Source organism: Anguilla rostrata, chromosome 5, assembly GCF_018555375.3.
Source record: "Anguilla rostrata isolate EN2019 chromosome 5, ASM1855537v3, whole genome shotgun sequence".
NCBI lineage: Eukaryota > Metazoa > Chordata > Actinopteri > Anguilliformes > Anguillidae > Anguilla > Anguilla rostrata.
Genome location: NC_057937.1, coordinates 16,836,323 through 16,858,782, shown reverse-complemented (window position 1 = coordinate 16,858,782; position 22,460 = coordinate 16,836,323). Strand labels below are relative to the sequence as shown.

The following is a 22,460-nucleotide window of genomic DNA, read 5'->3' as shown; positions in this document are numbered from 1 at the left end:
GAGAAAAGCGAGACAAATGAGGAGAGAAGAAATGGACTAGTCCCTCTTATATCTGCTCTGTAGGGCAGGGCAGGGTAGAAAACTTGGTACTCTTCATTATTCTAGGCCAATATCAAGCCTCAAGAATTCATACACACACACACACACACACACATCACACACACACACACACACACACACATAGCACACAATCACAGATGCACCCAATCACAGTCACAAAAGTACACACAATCAGTCACGCATAGGTACACAAACTCACAGTCACACGTACAATCGCAGGCAAGCCTTAGTCTTCATTTATTTCCGACCTTGAGAAGACAGCGTGCCACACGGTGACTCAAAAGATGGCGGCCTGAGAAAGGCCAAGGCTTGCAACAACACCAGGCCTTGACAGGAAGATGAGCGTAAACACACTGCGCTGACCACTGACATCAGCGCAGACGTCCCAACTGGGCCCCGCCCCCTCCCAAAGCACATGACCATGATGCCTCCTGTAGCACGCGCCTCTCTCATCCCTGTCCTCGTGTGTTTTTCCTTTGTAAAAGAACATCTCCAATGTCATCCAGACGGACAACACACCCTGCTTATTATTCTTCCCGACAGAGTACAATGTCATATGGCTGCACTGTTCTCTCTGTGTCCTCCAGTGAACGGGTACACTTTCCAAGCTGGCCAGTGTAAGCATGTTACATTTTGTTCTTCACAAACTGCCATCCCATCATTATCAAATTAGCAGGATCCACAGAGAATACCCACTAGTTCAGTTGAATAAGGATGTAAGTACAGACTTCAACAGACGCTACACAAATTCTTATTAAAAATGTCATAAAAGTAAATGAAAATGGGCTGAATACAAATTTAACAGAAGTGGCTCCCCTCGTTCACCCCTGTGCTAGTGCCCTCTGTGTACCCCGTCCCCAGAACTGAGAGCGGGGAGAAGGGAGTGCCGTTCTCATGTCAGAGGTCAGGGGAGCACCGCCCCTCCGGTAGGACCCCAAATCTCTGGGGGGTCTGGTGTTGAGTGATGAGACAGGGGGAGGCGGGGCTTCTTCCATTTCTAAAATAATCTCACGGTTCATTACACTAGTGCATCATTTATTGGACCCCCCTCTCCCCACCCCCCAGGGTGAAATTCCATACACATGCACACCCCATTATCCATTCTGTTCACCTCACAGAGCTGGATACTCACAGAGGCCATTCAGTGTATATATGTGTTTGCGAAAGCCTCATGTTAACTGGCATTACACACCACAACCAGGGTGAACAATGCAAAGCACCATTCAGTGTGAAATGCTCAGTGTTAAACCTACTGTGAGAATACATTTGACTGTATATTAATCATCATTTACAAGATTGACAAGTATATACTATGGCAATATGATTGCGTGTTTGTCCTGCCAATAAAGGAGTCTGAACCGTAAATGGTCATGTGATTCTCCATTTAAAACATAGAAGGGAAAACAACATGAGGAAATGAAAGGATCAGTGTTTTTCATATGGGAATAATAATAATAATAATAATAATAATAATAATAAGGGGTAAGGGGGTGCTGAGGGGGGTTGTGCTGTACACAGCTGCGCACCCAGGCAAACCCCTCATTACCCTTCGATCGCCACCACCATCATCATCATCTCGCTTGGCTTAGCAGCGGCGCTTGCACACAGGCGCAGGAGCGACTGTAAAGAGGCTCCATATGTGACAGCAGAGCCTCACGCAGCGGGGGAGACCGCTATGGAGACCTGGGCCACAAGACCCCCAACCCCCATCCCCACTGGAGCCTTCACTGGCCATTACAATGTCTACTCTCTCTCTCTCTCTCTCTCTCTCTCTGCCTCTCTCTCTCTCTCTCTGCCTCTCTCTCTGCCTCTGCCTCTCTCTCTCTGCCTCTCTCTCTCTCTCTCTCTGCCTCTCTCTCTCTCTCTGCCACTCTCTCTCTCTCTCTCTCTCGCCTGCCTCTCTTTTCTCAGCCTCTTTGGAATGAATAATTAAAAATATGAAGAAATATACAATTTTTTATCTAAAAGTTTGAGTCTAAATAATGGACGTATCTCATAAAATAATAATAAAATGAAAAAATGAAATGAAAAAGAATGTTTCCTATAGTATGGTAAAAGCAACGAACAGAGTGAAACTGAAATGTAAAAAAGTAGGTCTAGGTACTGTTTATTTTATATAGCTGCGCACATTCTTTTCTGGGCAAAGTCCTTCTCTCTTCCTATCTCGTGCTTTATCTCCTTCCCCTCCCCCCTTCCGTTTTGCCTACTTTCTGTTTGTGCGCTGCCTCTCTTCCCTACTCTTCTCTCTCCCTCTGTTCTCTTTCCTCTATCTCTTCCCTCTTTTCCTCTTGTTTTTCCTCTTGTCCTGACTTCGGCCTTGAGAAAGCCGAGTAAACAAAAAAACAACTGTACAAAAAAAAAAAGACGTGACGGCACATCTCTCCCGCAGACACGTCTCCGCACGGTGCGGTGAGCGCGCTCAGTCAACACGGAAGGCGGCCAGATTTACGCGCGTGCTCCAGGAAAGCAGATAAAAAAAACAATAGGCTGTATATTCAATCATTCAGCATATGCTACTTATTTGAGGAGCTCAGACAAGAACACACAGGCTGCGTGGAATTCCCCCCATCCATTCCAGCCCGACTTCCTAGAGCGAAAACTGTGGTGGCGGAAACAAAGTAGGGATCTCAAAGTCAAACCCAGAGGACTACCGTGCCTACTGGTTTTTGTAGTTCTATTTTCAGTAACCAGTGAGTTTCAGACCCCAGAAACAAGGTGTGTGGAGACTTGTCTCTTTAGCCAAGCCGCAGCTCAAATTAACACAGAAACGCCTAATGTCAGCAAACGCTTTGGTCGCTCTCCAGAATGTGAGTTTGAGACCCCTGGAACAGAAGAATGTGGGTGCCTTACCTTTCCTGGCGGTTTTGGGGAGTCCCAGTTCCTCTTCTCCATGGAGGGGGGGATCTGGTAGATGTCCTGAGATTGGTTCATGGAGGGGGGCACCTGGTAAATGTCCTGGTTGGGTCCCTGTCCCACAGCGGAGAGGGGAACCTGGTAGATGTCTTGCGGTGAGCTCTTGGACCCTGGTGGCACCTGGTAGATGTCCTGGCCGGGGGCGGTGCCCATGGACGGGGGCACTTGATAGATGTCCTGGCCGGAGGGGTTGTAGTGTGATTGCTTCTGCATCAGGGCGGGGGCCTTCTGGGGGCCCGGCGGGTACTGGGGGCCCGTGGGGACGTGGTACAGGCTCTGGGGCGAGGGCTTGCCGTGGTTGGGCGGCAGCATGTAGACGCCGTCCGGGGTGGCCGGGGCGGGGCCCGGGGCGGGGAAGGCGGGGTGCATGGCGGTGTACTGGGAGGAGGGCGAAGGCTTGCTGTAGGAGCTGTGCGGGGGGAGGGACAGCTGGTTTTGGGGCGGGGCCAGAAGCTGCTGCTGAGGCGGCTGCTGCTGCTTGTCATACATGCCCACCAGGATCTTGAGGCGGTTGCCGGGGACGATGCCCTGGCGACCGTGCAGGGAGCACAGCCACCAGCCGTCCAGGCCCTGCGTGTCGCGCTCCAGCACCGTCATGATGTCACCCTTCCGGAAGGAGAGTTCATCTGGGGACTCGGCCACGTTGTCATAGAGGGCCTTGGCCAGGACGTTCTGCGAGAGAGAGAGAGAAAAGAGAGAGAAAGAGAGAGAGAAAGAGAGGGACATCAGGACCTTCTGCAAGGTAAGAAGCCTTTTTCCGTATCATTTGTATCTTTACATTTCAGCAGGTACTTTGCAAAAAAAAAAAGAACAACCTCAAATAAAAAAAGATAACCAGCCACTATTATGGTCCCAAGTGATTCATTATACGTTTCAGGATTACCCTGCATTTGAGTTAGAGGACGTTACATTTTGATTCAGCCACATGAAGAAATGAATCAAAATTCAGTTAATACTTTAGATAATAGATTTCCATAAAACATTATGGTCATTTTAAAATTTCTTAATTGAATTTTAATTCATTTTCTAAAAGAACATAAGTGAAAAGCAATTGTCTCCAAACCCTGCCAAGAATACAGGCCTGAGGACCAAGAGGAAATAACTCATGTTCTTACATACTGAAAACCACTCGCATACATCCATACTATGGGGTAGCCAAAAAGTGTCATATGAATTGCAATTTGTGAAGAGGGGTAGAAGAAAGGGTGAGATCACTGGTATATTGCCCCCGGTGAAGAATGAGGACGAAACAGTGTGCCTCCTTGTATCCTTGAACACAGCAACAGCGATAATGACACAGATCATGGCCGTCCGGCCAATTAACAAGCAGAGCACTCGTCTGTCCAAAGCAAACAGGAAAGCCCTGCCGTCTTGGCACTCTTCTCCAAAACAAACAAGCCCTTGGCTTTTAACCCCCCCACCCCCACCCCAACCCACCCACCCCTTCACAGGCTGGCTTTTGAAAGTGGCACTGCCCGGCTCTCAGCCAAGACCGAATCAAAATACAAACCACCCCTCACCCCCACCCACCCCCCTTTCCCTCATGAATGTCCCCCGCCCCAATTTTCCTCAGGCGAGGTTTGGTTTGGACAGCTTCGTGGTCTGTCTGAGCTCTCCCAGCTGTGATCCCATTGGCTAAACCAGCTACTGATTTATCACCCGAGTTCCTGTTGTCCTCCCTGTCACTTCCTGGTTATCTTATGAGAGCTCAGATGAGTCAGTGCAGTGTAGGTTTAATCAGAATGGGCGTCGCTGCTCTCTTCTGTTTACTCAGAGCCAGGCCCCAATGCCCATGTCCATGTCCTCCTGCCACTCTCCATCTCTCCACCCCTCTCCCCCTCTTTATTCCTCCCTCCGCTGTGGCCTCTATCGCTTTCCCAGTCGCTCGTCATGTCTCTTCCTGTCTCCCTGTCCCTCCCTGTTTTTTTCTCCGTCTCCATCTCTCAACCTCCTTATTTTTCCCTCCTTTCATTCCTTTCCTTATCTCTCCATCACCCCACTTCTGTTTGCTTTCCCTTCACCCCTCTGGTTTTTTTGAGGGGGGGGGTGTTCTGGTGACACTGGCTCAGCATGACAATAAAAACACTCCAAGATGGCAGCTCCGCGCTCCGTTCAAACTCATTACAGAGCTCCCTCTCCTATCTCTCTCACACAAATGTTCAATAAAAAATTTTAAAGTAAAAAATCTCTCTCTCTCTTGCTTGCTCTCTCTCTCTCGCATTCCTTCTTTCTCTGCCAAAAACCGCCCCACGTCGAAAAAAAAATAATTATCAGCACTATTTCTATGATGACAGTTGCCACTGTAAATTGTTATTTTTGTTTCTCGTGCATGGCCAATGCTGATAATGCAGCATGGCAGGGAGGGGGCTTTACGCAGGGATGCACAGAGCTGCGGCAGGGCTGAGATCTCACGGGCTACGGCGGCGTGATGGATTTCACCGCTGGAGCTGTGAGACGGACGATCACGCAGCGTTCCGGTCCGAGTGGAGCCGTCTCTACGCTAAGCCCGTCTCCCAAAACACCGCTCGAGAGGCGGGCAGCTGTTCAACATTCCACATTGTGCATGCACGCATACACACACACACACACACACACACACACACTCACACACTCCCACATACACACACACTCACACACCCCCACATACACACACACACACACACACACACACTCCCACATACGCATACAGATAGCCGCTCAGGGAGACACCCACACAAGCTGAAAGAGCTCATTGAGTCTGGGGTTTCCAACACAACCAGATGACTGACGCCAGCAGTGGAATGAAAGAATCTCTATAGCGACATATCTATCTTTCCCTGCCAATAAACAGTCTGTGTGGATAATAATAAACAATCAGTGCTGAACCTGGGAACAAAATCAAAAGCTTCAACGGTCACACAAATGGTTTGATTCATTTTTTTTTTTGTTAGAAAAACATAAGGAATGTTGATTTTTGTTTAAAATGGCCTCTGGCCTGAATACATATTTTAAAAAAAACAATATTCTTGTGACATTTCAAAGCAAAAACACAATTTCATCAGCAGTCAGACCGCTAGTGATTTCCTCTAGGATTTGTGAAACCGCATTTCATATTGCAAATGGCAGCCCATCCAAAATCTAACTAGGAGAGAGACCGTGACCTAGATTCCTAACATCAGAAATAATCACCTGTTGTTCATGCTGGGTCAAGTAGGAACACGTGCAGGGCACTTTACAAAAGTACAAACGGCCCATGAGAACTCTATTTAGTGTAGTGGCAAGAGGGAACCTTTCGGAAATATCTGGGGGTAATGAGACTAGTATTCTATGGATCCTGAGTAATGTAGTGCTGGCAGGGAAGTGTTCTAAAATCTAAATAGTTAATGTAGTGTATCTAATGTAATCTACTACATATCCAATGTGGAACACATTGCATACAGTACATATCTTTCTCTTCTCTTATTTTTGTCATTACAGGAGTTTCTGTGATTACAGAAATGACTCATTGGAGCTTCCAGTACTTCTGAACATCCAATGAAACTGTATTGAACTTGGTCAAGCTCCATTAATGAACTTTCATAAAGCGCATCCATCAAATTAGAATGTTTTGGCATTAGCTAAAGGAAAAGAGAAATGCAAATGTTAAGAACATGGAGCTGACATCATAGTTTATAATGATTCCTGTGGTATCTGAGAACCTTAGAATCTAAAGCAGGCAGTGGGCAGAATGCTGGGTATCTGGGTAGTGTGGTACAGAGAGGGCAGTGTTTTAGGAATTGTGGGTAGTGTAGTAAAGTCAATAAAAGCAAAGTTGAATTGAGTCCACCGCTGCACTGCTAACTGTAAACACCATGCTTGCCAGATGTGGGGTTCATAAACTCAGAGATGAGCACTAAATTGCTCTAAACTCTCTGCTGTTCCTCACAACAGTATGAAAACTCATAACTACAAAGTCTCACGTCACCGTGAGTGCTTTTCCACCTTGAAAAGTACAGAATATGTGCTGCTGAGCTGTACTTAAAACTAACTTTTGTCAGTGAGCAAAAGGCACCAGGGGGATGCTGGTGACATGATTTGTGGTGCTTTTAAAAGAGACAATGAAACCCAACTGCTCCCCCTCCCCCTCTCCTTCCTCTTTTTTTTGGGAAGGAAGAAAGAATAGGAGCTGTCTGAGAGAGATGCCCTCATCTTTTCTCAGCCACGAGGTCACTTCCTGTAGGGCGGGGTTTCTCTATGATGGTCAGGGAGGACTGACCGCAAGCCTCAACTTCTCTGTGTCCCTTTGTTTCTCCCTATCTCTCTCATTCACCGATTTCACAAAGTTTGAACTTTGCTTTCATTCACAGAGAAGCTTGTCTGCCTCCTTGCTCTCTCTCTCCTCTCTTTCCCTCTCTCACTTCCTCTCTCTATGTCACTTTTTCTCTGTTCTGCGACACAGGGAGGTCTGAAGGAATGATTCAGGAGTGCTGCTGACCCAGTCACTACAGCCGTCTGCACCACTCGGAATGGAATTCCCAGTTGGTTAAAGTTAATGCTGATGAATTACATTTAAATCCTAAAGAGCGCACACAAACACGCACACACAAGGACAGAACTAAAGATATTGTGCGCCTGTGCCTTTAAAAAAAAACCACGTAAATGACTTTAAATTCTGGCCCACTTCTATGTGCTGTCAATGTTACAGAGCCCCTGAACAATGAAGTAGATTCAAAAACCCAAGTTACTGAACAATCATACTATGTTGGTGAAAGGTAAATAGCTGTTCCAGAGAATGCTATTGTTTGCAGCTATAACTGACAGTGTACGTGCATACATAGAGAGTCAGTGCTTAATGAGTTAGCACTCTGTTCAAAATGTGCTGTACCCCCAGCGGTAATGAAGAGGACAAAGCCTTGTGCACTTCAGTGTGAAAATGTGGGAGGGGGGGGACAACACAGTTAGAGGGGGAATGCTGTTTACTTAGTGAATCATTCCCACCTCCAGGTGATTTAGGATTTCTGTTTCTTTTTATTTTCCTTTTTTTAAAAGGGCGGGATGCACTTTCCCAACAGTCTAAGAAAGGCAGATGAAAAAAAACACATAAATGACAAGAGCTGTAAATAAATATTCATCAATCATAAACCGGGCAGATGTTTCGGACGGGAAAGTAACCGCGCCCTGAGCTCACGCTAAACGTGAGCGCGCGCACAAACGAAAAGACAAACGAAAAACAACCGGAGCCGAGGGTTTCCCCGAGTTACCTAATCTAACGTGACGAGCGTGAAGCACAGAGGGAGAGAGGCTGCATGGAGGACGGAGCCAGCTGAGACAGGGGGGCAGGTTAACACAGGGGGGGCGAGGGTAGTTAGGCTGGCAGGGTGGGGGTAGACCCAGGGGAGTTGGGGGAAGGGGCGGAGGTGGGGGGTGGGGGGTGCCCAGGCAGGGAAGGGTGGAGGTGGGGGGGGGGGGCATGTTAAAAGCGCACTTTAGATGTCTACCCCTCCAGTGTAATGACATCATTGAGCCGTCTAGTCCCGGAGCGCTGGGATAGGCTGTAATTGTATAGTCTGTGGTCTGGCCCTTCGTGGCCGGGCAGGCACTCGGACTGAGGACACCGAGCGCTTCCAGGGTGACGTCACTGTCTCCATGGACACCTTCAGCCACTCCCTGAGAGACACGCACACACACACACACACACACACACACACGCACACACACACAGGCCCTGGTCCCTAGTGTGTTTCACTCATTGAGAGATTAATCTGCGGAGCAACAGTCATTCATGCGCAGACCGGACGGATTAATCTGTATGGTAACAGTCACCCGTACAGACATGGCGTATTAATCATAGCGGTAACAAAATGTAAACAGGGTATATAATATTCATCTCTGTGGTGACATACACACAGACAGGGTATTAATCTGTATGTTAACGTTCACACACAGGGTATGAGTCTGTGTGATAAGAGTCATTCTCCCAGACAGGGCACATTAATCTTTGGGGTAAAGCACACAGAGAAGCTATATTACTCTGTGTGCTTGCACATGAATCCCAAGGACGGGGAACACAGAAGACACAAAAAAAAAAAATTTTATTCTGAAAGTTCTGCATCGTGCAGATCCCTTTCTGGTCCAGAGTAAACACAGGCCAAGTGTTGGGACATTAAATCACCCGAATAGTTGACACCCCCCCCCCCCCCCGCACCTCTACGCCCCCTTTTTTCATCAGGGTCAAAACGTCCCCTCGTGCCTTCCTCCATTAATCTGCCGCCAAGGTCCATTTTCGGACCCGAGGAGAAAAGGCGAAGAAGAAAGGGAATTCTTGGGCCGGGGGAATTAAGAGCGAAGCCATTTACATTTAAAAGGGGCCGGCGAGAGGTGGGAGGGCACTGTCAGGGGTTGGGGGGAGGGGGAGGGGGCGGTGTGATGCGTGCACGGGGCAGACAGCGAGCGGGTCATGGAGAAGGACAGCTAACAACATGGAGATGACCAGAGAGAAAGAGAGCAAGGATGAGAAGACCAAGGAAAGGATGAGGGCTAGAAAGAGGGAGAAAGAGAGTGAGAAGAAGAGAGAGGGGGAGATGGGCAAGGAGCTACTGAGGGAGAAAGACAGGAATAGGGAGAGAGAGCGAGAGAGCGGAGGAGGTAGAGATGGCGTGGTGTGGTGCAGAAAGAGAAGAGGAGGGAGAGGCCTTCCTGTAGAGGCAGCGAACAGGAAGTAACGCGGCAGCTGGCAGAGCGGGTCAGCGAGAGGGCCGGACAGGGGGAGGGGTCAGGGTCCGGAGGGGGGGGGGAGGGGTCAGGGGGCCTTTGTCTCCCGCCTCTGTATGACCCCGCAGCACAAACACAGGCAAAATGACAGGGGCCATGGTGGGAACAGTGCGTGTGCGCTCCGCTGTGTGCGCTGGGGGGGGGTTTAGTGGCCAAAGCACCCAAGCACTCGCTGGCTTACACTCTCTCACAAAGAACAAGAGCAATAAACGTCTGAAAACAAGGCAAAAGCAGACAAAGCCATTCTCTTCTCTACCCCTTTGTCCACCCCCCATTTCTGAACTAATACCAACACAGGTTTTTATGGGTTTGGGACAGAAAGGGCCTTGCTGACAAAACATGGCCGCCCATTCCCCCCCCCAGGGCACCTTGACAACTGGGAGCACAAAAGGGTCAGAGCAGACAAAAGTTTTATTTGGACCGGTGCGCAGCGGCCAGACAGAGGGAAAGCTGTTCGGCTGCCACAGCGCGGCTACGACACACTTCAGCCGTGCGGGGAGAGGCCTGTGGGTCAGTCCCACTTCCACACAGAGACCGGTTTGTGTGTGAGAGAGAGAGAGAGAGAGAGAGAGAGAGAGAGAGGAGATAGAGAGAGGGAGAGAGAGAGAGAGAGAGAGAGAAGAGCCTGTTTGTGTCAGAGAGAGAGAGAGAAAAAGAGGAGAGAGAGCGAGAGAGAGAGAGAAGAGCCTGTTTGTGTCAGAGAGAGAGAGAGAAAAAGAGAGAGAGAGAGTAAGAGCGAGAGAGAGAGAGAAAGAGGGAGAGAGAATAGTCTGTTTGTGTCAGAGAGACAGAGAGAGATAGAAGGAGAGAGAGCGAGAGAGAGAGAGAGAAGAGCCTGTTTGTGTTACATGGTGAGAGAGGTGAACATCACCACCACTCCGCCCCCCCACCCCCACCCCCGCCCCCACCCCCACCACGTTCGCCGCAGTCGCCGAGCGGAGCAGGCCGCTGAGCTGTGAGCCGTGACTCAGGCGGGCGCGCAGCTTCGCCGTCGGCCCCTTCGGCCCCATCGGCTCGGCGGCGCGGCGCGGCGCGGCGGCTCGGCGGGCCCGGGAGCCGACGGCGGGTTTGGGACCCGGCCCTGTGACACGCTCTCCGCTCGCTCTGAGACACTCCTCAGGAATGTGTGTGTTTGTCTCCGAGTTCCACACCAGCACTTCACAGGGACACTTCCCACAGGAAAAACAGAGGTGCGGATAAAAAAAAAATCCCCAGCAGCGCTGCACGGTGGGCCGGGAGCGGAGTAAATACCATAATTCATGTGACAGATACATCACAGCGAGGGGATAAACTAGCCACAGGTTGTAGAAAAAAACAAAGGGAACATACATTGTAGCTACAGGTTAGAAAAAGCATAGGAGAAGCATACTAGCTACAGGTTACAAAAAGCATAGGGGTAGCATACTAGCTACATGTTACAAAAAGCATAGGGGAAGCATACTAGCTACAGGTTACAAAAAGCATAGGGGATGCGTACTAGCTACAGGTTAGAAAAAGCATAGGAGACGCATACTAGCTACAGGTTAGAAAAAGCATAGGGGAAGCATACTAGCTACAGGTTAGAAAAAGCATAGGAGAAGCATACTAGCTACAGGTTAGAAAAAGCATAGGGGAAGCATACTAGCTACAGGTTACAAAAAGCATAGGGGATGCGTACTAGCTACAGGTTAGAAAAAGCATAGGAGACGCATACTAGCTACAGGTTAGAAAAAGCATAGGGGAAGCATACTAGCTACAGGTTAGAAAAAGCATAGGGGAAGCATACTAGCTACAGGTTAGAAAAAGCATAGGGGAAGCATACTAGCTACTAAAAAGCTTTGCCCGGAGCAAAGAACAGACTGCAGCTGGAACACTCCTCAGAAGCAAGATTAAACCTGCACTCTCAGAACAGAGCCACTGCTCAGGAACTCCTTCTTTTCCATTCTCTCTATCCCAAAAACTCTACCCCCCCCTCCTCTTCTTCTGCCCAGCCTCTCCTTTTACGATGACACGAAAGAACATTAATATGAAAGTAATTACTTCTCATTTCTCACATTTGAAATGATGCACCCAAAACCTTTATTAGACAAAGCAGAGAAATGGACTAAAATAATACATATATGTACTTTTTATTGTGCAATAATAAATTACAGTCATTTCATTTTCTGTTTAATTTAACGCTAGTTCCACTAATCTCATCTTCTGAATATCTTCCCAATTCCCTGGTCAACTACAGGATATTCTTTCAGGAAAGAATATCCATATTCTAATTACAAAGATTATGCCATGCATTGCCTGTGTGTTTACAAATATGGTACTAGGGTTCAGATTACAACCCCTTCTGTAATACATACATACATCTCTATTCACCATTCATCAACCATTCTCTCCCTGTTCCTTACATTTCTCACTTCCTTTGTCCCGCAGTAACAGACGCTGGTAGCTGCAGGGTAGCAATTCACAGATCTGCACACTCTCTGGTTATGCTGATCAGGAGAATTTAATTGAGAAATGTTGGGACCCCCAGCGTCGCGACGAAGGCTATGCGAAGCATGCGAGCGGCTACGGGTGGTATGCGTGAGTGTTTATGTGAGGGAAGGAGGGGGGGAGAAATGAGAGGGTAAGAGAGAGAGGGAGAGAGGGAGAGAAGCAGACGCCTCTGGCATGCGCCGGGCCAGTTCCGGCGAGTTCCAGCGAGCGCAGGCTCGTCCCGCGCCGCTACGCTTCCCGCTCGCCGTGACCCGACCTGCCGGAACATTCCCCCACCTCCGCGCTCGTCTCCCGGTTACCGCGCGGTCCTCTCCCGGTCACCGCGCGCTCCTCTGGACTCCCCGCGCCCCCCGGAGTCAGGGCAGGCGGCTACCGCTACCGCACGGCTCACCCCAGGACCCACACCCGCACCCTGGCTACGGTCCCAAACCCGCTCTGCTCCCAGTGTTAGGGACAGGGACCCCCACACCTGGGGTGGAGCAGTGTGCCTTTTTCTAAAAGCTGATCTCCGGACAATTATTTACAGGCTCCCCTTTGAAAGTTAACCTTTATTTATATACATAATTTTTTTTTAAGTAGCCTACCCTGCAGGACTTTGGATTATGGGAGGAAATCCACACAGGCACAGAGAGAACATGCAAACTCCACACAGAAAGGTCCTGGCTGGGATTCAAACCAAGGACCTGAAACCTGCTACTGAAAGGAAATAGTCACAGCAGAGTGACATGGGTAGGTTTCCATTTAGGCATTCAGCCAGTTCTTGTATACCAAGACAGACTTACACTGCTATCAATTTAAGCAGCTGGATATTTAATAAATTCAAATAAAATAATTATTTGTTCAAGGGTGTAATCGCATGCACCCCACCTGAGAATCAATTCAGCAACTTCAGAGTTACAAGCTCAGTTTCCGAACCATTATACTACAGCGCCCTGGGCACCATTTTGCGGGAGCCGGGGGTGTAGGCTGATAAGAGACGGCCGAGTCCGGTTTGTCTTCTGGGTTAAAGCTATTTTTCTGGTGAGCGCCCCCTCCAAGTCCAAACCAAACCAGATGACGGAGCCACATACTGGTGAGGAGTGACATCTCCCATTACCAAACTCACTCACTTGGAAAAGAGCACACACAGCCCTTCCCCCTCAGCCCCCGCAGCTAGCCATAAGCATAAGAAAAACACCTGAGAAACCTGTAGCTACAGGCTACGGCGAAGCTCAAGAATGCAGCCCGATTTCACAAGAGCGCGTGCCACTGGCTGGCTGAGTGACAGGCAGGTATGAGTCAAACCCCTCCTACGCTCCACACCTGGGTGACTGAGCCACACTGCACTGCAAAAAAAAAAAAAAAACACCAATTAAATCGACCGCCAGCGCAGCAACAAACAGGAGTTCGCTCGAACCCAACCCCCTTTCCTCCCTCTCACCCCACACAGGGCACAATGGTGGGAATTGCACAAACTGCATTTTCCAAATGCTCAACCATTTAAATCATCCACGGAAAGAAAAGCCCCACATTTTCCCCAGAGAGGCTTCGCGAGCATCGCTGTGACATCGGAAGAACATTCCGGTGGCTTGGCGGAGCGTAGAGGCCGGCGCTGTGAGAAAGCTACTGTGAGAACAGCGCCAGTGAGCGCGCAGTGCGCCACGGGCGCTAGCTAGCGTGAGCTCCAGTGAGCGCGCAGTGCGCCTCCAGCGCTAGCTAGCGTGAGCTCCAGGTCACGTCCCGCCGTCACCTCGGGCCCCAGCGCCATGGAAACGCGACGGGCCCTTGTTGATCACACAGGTCCACTGGGCCAGCACCACCTCAGCTCTCAGTGGTCCTTTCTGGGTCACACACAATCTCCTCTCGCTCCATTTTTCCATTGTGTACTTTTCCACTGTACTAGAGGCACACTGACTATTCAGGTGTGTATTATTATATAAGCAAATGTCTACCGCACTCAGTCAAATACAGCTGATAACAGAGACTCCGCACACACAGCTACGGTGGACAACCTTTGTTCTGACCATTACTGGCCGTGATTGACATCAGTCAGCACCAATCAGGCTCTTCGCCCCTGGGTGGGACCTGGAGGCCCAGAATAGTGTGTCCACCTGCGACAGCTCGATCTGCTGGTACCTGCCTGCGGCACGCCTCACCTGCACGCCCCTCCCCCAAATGCAGGGCCGCCGACAGACGTCCCGCGCCTGTTTGTTTGTTAAACACCCCCGTCTCTCCTCGGGGGAGGGTAAGAGTGCGCCCAGCGGGGGTGGGCACCGGGGTGCGACGTTCTCTGCTTTCTTAAACGCAAACACAGAGAGAAGTGCAGAGGACTGAAGGTGAGCCTAACGCCATTTCATTTGCTGCACTGGGAGAGCAAGGAGTTCATGGGAGAACAGCCTGGCATTTGTTGAGACACTGAACACTCAATCCAGCTTAGAATCTCCCCCCAGCAACAGCAACAGGACAACAACCCTTCCCCTCGTTCCCAATCCTTCACCCCCATTTCCTCTGCTAGTGCACAAGTGCATTTCTCTCATGGCCTTTCGCTCCCTATCCCTCTCTCTCTCTGTCCTCCCACCTTTTTTTTCTCTCCCCCTCCTTCTCTGAAGCCCACAGGACAGGCGCTCACCAGAACTGCCATAAACAGAGCCAGAGACACCGTCACCGTCAGCAACCGCAGCCACAGCCATTACCGGCATCGAGGCCTGTCGGATCTCCCTCAGACAGTTCCTGTTTCTGCAGAGCAGGTGCCCCTGGGGGGGCGGGATTAGTTTTTCCACATGCCCCCCCCCCGAGACCGCCTTGTTTCCAGACCACGCTGTTCAGGGAGATAAATGGCTGTGCCTTATCCAGTCCTGCGACCAGCGTTCTGGTGAGATCTAGCAGTCACCACGGTGACCGTGGCGACCGCGGCAACGCGACGGAGTGTTTAAACCCCGCAGGAGACGGCAGGCCTGCTCGTTTAACGCTGCGTGTACAGGAGCATGTGACCAGAGCGAAAACGCCACAACTCTGCTGGCTGAGGAACAGTAAACAGCCCTGTGAAATGACTCAACTACTCTCCAGGGTGTATGTATACTGATACACAGTATACACTCTCTGTGTATGAGTGCAGGTGTGTGTGTGTGTGTGTGTGTGTGGTGTGTGTGTTTATGTCTGTGTGTGTGTGTTTGTGTGCGCACACATGTGTGTGGTTGTGTGGGAGTGCCTGGCTGAGTCCATGCATGTGTGTGTTTGCGAGCGCATGTGTGTGTGTGTGTGTGTGTGTGTGGTGTGTGTGTTTATGTCTGTGTGTGTGTGTGTGTTTGTGTGCGCACACATGTGTGTGGTTGTGTGGGTGTGCCCGGCTGAGTGCATGCATGTGTGTGTTTGCGAGCGCATGTGTGTGAGTGCATGCGTGTGTTATGATACACTCCCTGTAATCCTCAGCGTTTCTCTATAATCTTCTGTCATCAGCAGCAGGTGCTGTGGGGTTTAATAATGTGCCTAGCCAGCGAGGGGCTCCACTGGGATCAGGGACAGACAGACAGACAGACAGACAGAGGGACAGACAGAAGGAGAGGGGGATGGGGGGCGTTTCTCCCATAGAGCGAGCGCTCCCTCCCTCGCATGGCGACCTGGGCAGCTGTAATCCAGCTGTTTAGTGTAAACTGCACATCTCCCCGGGGCATCGGCACGGGGCTGAGGCAAGACAGGATTATCCCGATTAGCATCGCGCCTGGTCGCCCGCGGATACGCTCGGCGCTAAGCACTGTCTGGGGCTGACGGTGACACCGCGCGCATCAGCCCGAAGCAGAGATCAGAGATAGGCGCTGCGTACGCACGTACACGTACACATCCACGCGCACACGCCTACGCAGGAATACACACTTGCACTAACATACACACACATATGCACACATACGTACATAATACGCACAAACACACAGGAAAGCACATTTGTGCACAAGTCCACACACACACAGACACACACACTGACCTATACACAGGCACAAACACACATACACACACACACACTCACCAATACACAGGCACAAACACACACACACACACTGACCTATACACAGGCACAAACACACACACCACACCGAGCGTACACACACACACACACACACACACACACACACTGACCTATACACAGGCAGAAACACACACACACACATGCGAGCGCACACACACACAAACAGAACTCCTCGGGCGTGCTGCAGTAATAAGGTCTCACTGTGTATTTATGTAATTCATTCACTCTTTCACTCCCTGAGCTGATAAGAATAATGGAATCTGCCAACTTTCTGAGTGCTAATGACCTTCGCTAATCAGTTCTGTCGCCTGAGGAGGAACAGAGGGACAGTGAGCGCGAGAGAGAGAAAAAAGAAGACGAAAGAAAAAGAGAAAGAGGCTGGGAAAGACATTATAAGGGCCATTTTGATACCAAGTTTCTTTTTGCCAGCAGGCCTGGCCTCGGTTGTGATGCAGAATGTCATGAATTTTTCCATTCTGTTTTTTTTTTTTTTTTTTGAACGTCTCTTTCTCTCCACAGCTGCTCCTTGATTTGCTCCCCCCGTGCGGAACAAAGGTGAGAGCGCAGAGTCTGTTTGCAGAGGCCCGCTGCTCGCCGTGTGTCGCAAGTGCGTCTGAGCGCGATCGAGCGTGCTCGTAAGAGTGTCACGCTGTTTACGCAGCGCTCGGCCAGTGCGTCAGACCCGGCCTGTCCCCGCCGCTCTGACGAAGATCGCCCGAGAGACCGCCGCCGCCAAGCCTCACCTTTAAACCTGCACACCTGACTGGAACTTCACCTGAACTTCTGTCACAATAACAGATCTCACCTGAACAAATTTCACCTGTGCCTGTATCACACACTCAAACCTCACCTGTACCTGTATCACACACACAAACCTGACCTATACCTGTATCACACACTCAGACCTCACCTATACCTTTATCACACACACAAACCTCACCTGTACCTGTATCACACACACAAACCTGACCTATACCTGTATCACACACTCAAACCTCACCTGTACCTGTATCACACACTCAAACCTCACCTGTACCTTTATCACACACACAAACCGCACCTGTACCTGTATCACACACACAAACCGCACCTGTACCTGTATCACACACTCAACCTCACCTGTACCTGTATCACACACTCAACCTCACCTGTACCTGTATCACACACTCAAATCTCACCTGTACCTGTATCACACACTCAAACCTCAGCTGTACCTGTATCACACACTCAAACCTCAGCTGTACCTGTATCACACACTCAAACCTCACCTGTGCCTGTATCACACACTCAAACCTCAGCTGTACCTGTATCACACACTCAACCTCACCTGTACCTGTATCACACACTCAACCTCACCTGTACCTGTATCACACACTCAACCTCACCTGTACCTGTATCACACACTCAAACCTCACCTGTACCTGTATCACACACTCAAACCTCACCTGTACCTGTATCACACACTCAACCTCACCTGTGCCTGTATCACACACTCAAACCTCACCTGTACCTGTATCACACACTCAAACCTCACCTGTACCTGTATCACACACTCAACCTCACCTGTGCCTGTATCACACACTCAAACCTCACCTGTACCTGTATAACACACTCAAACCTCACCTGTGCCTGTATCACACACTCAAACCTCACCTGTACCTGTATAACACACTCAACCTCACCTGTACCTGTATCACACACTCAAACCTCACCTGTACATGTATCACACACTCAACCTCACCTGTACCTGTATCACACATTCAAACCTCACCTGTACCTGTATCACACACTCAAACCTCACCTGTACCTGTATCACACACTCAACCTCACCTGTACCTGTATAACACACTCAACCTCACCTGTACCTGTATCACACACTCAAACCTCACCTGTACATGTATCACACACTCAACCTCACCTGTACCTGTATAACACACTCAACCCTGACCTGTACATGTATCACACACTCAAACCTCACCTATACCTGTATCACACACTCAAATTTCACCTATACTTGTATCACACACACTCAAACCTCACCTGTACCTGTATCACACACTCAAATTTCACCTATACTTGTATCACACACACTCAAACCTCACCTGTACCTGTATCACACACGCAAACCTCACCTATACCTTTATCACACACACAAACCTCACCTGTACCTGTATCACACACACAAACCTGACCTATACCTGTATCACACACTCAGACCTCACCTATACCTTTATCACACACACAAACCTCACCTGTACCTGTATCACACACACAAACCTGACCTATACCTGTATCACACACTCAAACCTCACCTGTACCTGTATCACACACACAAACTTGACCTGTACCTGTATCACACACACAAACCTCACCTGTACCTGTATCACAAACTCAAACCTCACCTATACCTGTATCACACACTCAAACCTCACCTGTACCTGTATAACAGAATAAAATCTTACCAGTGCCTATACCATTGCATCAGACCTCATGTTATTTCCCCCAGCTATTATGTCGCAGTATTACATGTATTATATGCTACAGAGAAAATCAATATCCGGAGCAATGTGCGTGATTCTGCCTGAGGGCCCAACACTAATCTCCTCAACGAGGTCCGCTACGCTGTCCGTCTCCATACCCGGACCTGAACTCTACTTACACACGACCCCGGAGGCATCTGGCCAGATCATTCTGGAACTGGTAGAGGGGGGATTCCCGCCCCTGGCCCCAGACCCAGAGGGCTGTTAGTCAGGGCTGAGTCAGTGCTGTTCCTGCCTCGCGTCAGTCAGCTGACCTTTCCTTCATAATCCTGAGCTCAGATCCGGCGGGGAGCCGGGAGGGCCACCCGCGCGCCCCGCTCACGGCGGACGCACCGCTAACCTGATCAGGATCGCGGTAACAAGCTCAGCGGACGGCCTAGGAAGGGGGGTGCGCACGCTACTCCCATGGGAAATTCAGGAAGTGGAAGCAAAACATTCTACCCAGAATTCCACCTGACAGCCTCGCGGTCATATGGCCAGAAAGCTAACAGCTACATCGCCAAATTACTCCAGGGGGTGGGGAGGGAAGGCTCAGAACCTAACCTTTCAGTGGCCCCAGGAAGGCATTCCCACCACCCCCACCCTCACCCCCCACCCCAACACCTTGCTAGACATTGTGCCCTGGCAGGCAAAGACAGGGTTAAACGCTCTGAGCAAGTGAGTCAGCACGGGAGAGTTTATTAAACATTAAACCAGAGCACGTTTACATTGTTCAGGCGCTCCTCAGGCTACAAACACGCCGCTGAGCAACTGCACTCTTACATGTATGTATGATGCTAGAGCACGTATGTCGGGCAACCGCTACTTCCTTAAGACGCTATTTCACGCTGCTCTTACACTGTTTGACCCACGCAACAAACAACAAAAAACATATTCACAGCAAAACAAGCGTTAAGCGCGAAACTCGTAAAAACATTTTAACAAAACGGTTCTTTCCCTTCCGCGCGCTGACCTGACTGCTCCCGCTACATTACCGAAGCGCCCCCAGTCTTCTAAAAATAATTTCCTGCAAAAGCGCCAGGGTGCTATTCTGCTAGCCCTCACACACAAAAGTGCGCCAGCCACAATGCATTACAATATTTGTTTGCCGGGCGGATGCTCCTCTCGAGGGCAACTTACATAACTAACCTTCTAAAATGTTAGCCATTTATACAGCTGGATATTTACTGGAGCAATACAGTTTAACTGGCCCGCGCAGGGGGAGAATAACAGCGTGCCGAATCTGAGCGCTCGACCTGCATCCTGCTGGGTGCAGGGCTAGCTCTGCGCTGCACGCCGTAAGCGTCGGCAATTCGGTTTCCAATAAAACACTGTTCTCTGTACTGCACCCGAAGTAACGTTCCCAGCAAATTAGAGAGGGGGGGGTGGGGGGTGAGGGGGTGTCAGGGGGCCGGCCCACAAGTCCCCTGGGGTCGGTCCTGACGTTGGGAACCGTTTCCGAGAGACGGGAACGGGGCCCGGTCACCAAAAAGTCAGAAATAGCCGCCCGGCCTGTGTCACTGCAGCACGGCGCTGACAAAATGCCAGCGGATCGGAACAATAGCAAGGAGCCGGGCCCCGGCCAGCGGCCTCCCCTCTCCTCCCCTCTCCTCTCCTCTCCTCTCTTTCCTCATAAAACCTTAATCTTTCAACTTTCTCCTGAGTCAGCACAGCGCCCCGGCTCGCCTCAGCTCAACGGCTCTCTCTCTGTTCGAAATGCCCCTTCCCCCCCCTTTCTTTCTTTCTTTCTTTTTTTTTTACAACATTTTAAGCCCTTGAATTCTCACCACAGAAACGAAAAGGTCTGGATCTAAACCGGGAGAAGAGAAATGTCCAGATTTGGCACCGAGTCCGAACACTGAAAGCAGCCGAGGAAAGCGGTGCGTTTACAAGTTCAGGGTTCAGCGGTTTTGTACTCTAGCATATTTTTGCTTTTTTGTGTTACTGCTGATACATCAGATAACGTTTGTAAACTTGGTCGTCAAGCCCTGAATGCATAATACTGTGGCAGTCGATACACGCAAGCATACTGACACACACACACACACACACACACATTACAATAAATAGTAATTACAGCTGACTAGCAACACAAGGTTAAAAAACGCACTGTGTTCCCTTCCCTTCCCTAACTCAACTCCCGTTTGTGTCCTCAGACTACTCTCTTCTTTTCTTTCTTCTCTTTACCCTTTCTTTCTTTTTTTCTTTCTCTTTACACCAGGGGGTATTGAGAGCCCTCAGCTAAGCCCGTTCAAACAGCGATGGGAAGTGCAAGCGCACACACACACACACACACAGGAACACACACACTCACCAGATAGTTCATTTTGAGCCCTCTCGTACGTCGCGCGACTCCAGGGAGAGAGTTTTGGGGGCCAGAATTCGGCCTGAAAAAAGAAATCTCGTCTCGGGCCGCCTGGAATTAAAGTTCCCTCTCGTCTCCAAGGTGAAAAACTCCGGCAGGTCCTAATGCATTCTCCAGCAGTGTGATCTCACAGGGCAAGAATGAGTGGATCCTGTTCCCCTTCTCAACACAGTCACTTCCAGCTCTCTCTCCCTCTCTGTCTCTCTCTCTCTCTGTCCTTCTCCCTCCCTCTCTTTCTCTTTCTCTCTCTCTACAGCTAGGGGGTGGGAGGAATGTGCAGAAACCTTACACCTCCCAGTGCCTCCTCAATCCCAGCGCTCCTCTCCTGCTTTCTGATTGGACGAGGCATCGCTTCTTATGCTAATGAGGCTTGCCCCCTCTCTCCCCTGCCTGTGTGGAATGTGCAGCCTCCTGCTTGGAACTTGGAGGGACATATAGTCTCATTCTGAATGTTTTTCCCCTTCTCTCTCTCTTGCTGTGTCTCTCTCTACCTCTCTCTTCCTTCTTTTCCCATCAACACTTTTTCATTTTTGGCTTTCCATTACCCTTTTCCCATCCCCTGACTCCTTGTGTTGACATCTCTGTCTCCCCCATGAAAATGTTTCTATTTTAGCATTCCATGTATCCTAGCATCACTGTGCTGTCTGCCAAAGCTGTATATGTTCATTAATTTTCATTTTAATATTTGGTATAAGTAAAAAATGTACAAAAACAGCCTACATATAAAATTTGAAAATAACGACAAGCAAGGGAAAATGACCAATCGTTTAACACTCATATTCCCACAATGCCCTGGAATACATGTGTCTTCCCAAGCAAAAAGAAGGAAAAAAAAACAGTTGTCTTGAGTCAGTGGGTTCAAGAGGAAATGAAAATCAACTGGGCAGAACAAGTGAACCAGGGCCATTAAGGATGATAGGGTAATGTGTTTCAACCAATCACAGAGAAGACATGTGGAAACCAGTGTGGTTTGAAGGCCAGCAATGGGCCATTCTCTTGGAAAACCAAAACAATACCAAAAGAGGAAAAGTCAGGCCACTTCTTTGACATGAACCTTAAGCATTGAAAATGAGACCAACCACAAGAGAGTGGCAGGTTCACACCTGCGGGTTGTGGGTTCAAATCCTAGGACAGGCACACAGAGCTGTTGAACCCTTGAGTCAGGCATTAAACCCCAACTGCATCAATAAACACCCAGCTATATACACACCAAAATGTCAGCCATGACCATCTCCCTACATGTGGGCATCAGCTAAAAAAATAACCGTCGCATACATAAATAACCTCTAGTTATGCATTGTGATCCTTGGCGCCTTTTAATAGAGTGCGCTTTAACTTTCTAGCGCAGATATCTTATCGCAATATCATGAGTCAAACTGCGATGCGGACGACAGAATAAAAAACC

The 22,460-nt window shown here is 49.6% G+C and overlaps 1 protein-coding gene across 3 annotated transcripts in view; it reads right to left on the bottom strand.

The window, feature by feature from the left end:
- bcar1 (BCAR1 scaffold protein, Cas family member) overlaps positions 1-22,460 on the bottom strand; it is a 102,256-nt gene that overhangs the window by 28,554 nt on the left and 51,242 nt on the right. Inside the window, exons 1-2 of one of the 3 annotated variants that reach the window (XM_064335414.1) lie at positions 21,005-21,336; positions 2,911-3,645 (exon numbers count right to left, since the gene is read on the bottom strand). In XM_064335414.1, the coding sequence (XP_064191484.1) occupies positions 2,911-3,645; positions 21,005-21,016 (747 nt within the window). In that variant the 5' untranslated portion in view covers positions 21,017-21,336. Of the gene's footprint in view, positions 1-2,910; positions 3,646-21,004; positions 21,337-22,460 lie in introns of those variants that run through there. The other 2 variants (XM_064335412.1, XM_064335413.1) reach the window with 2 other exon arrangements.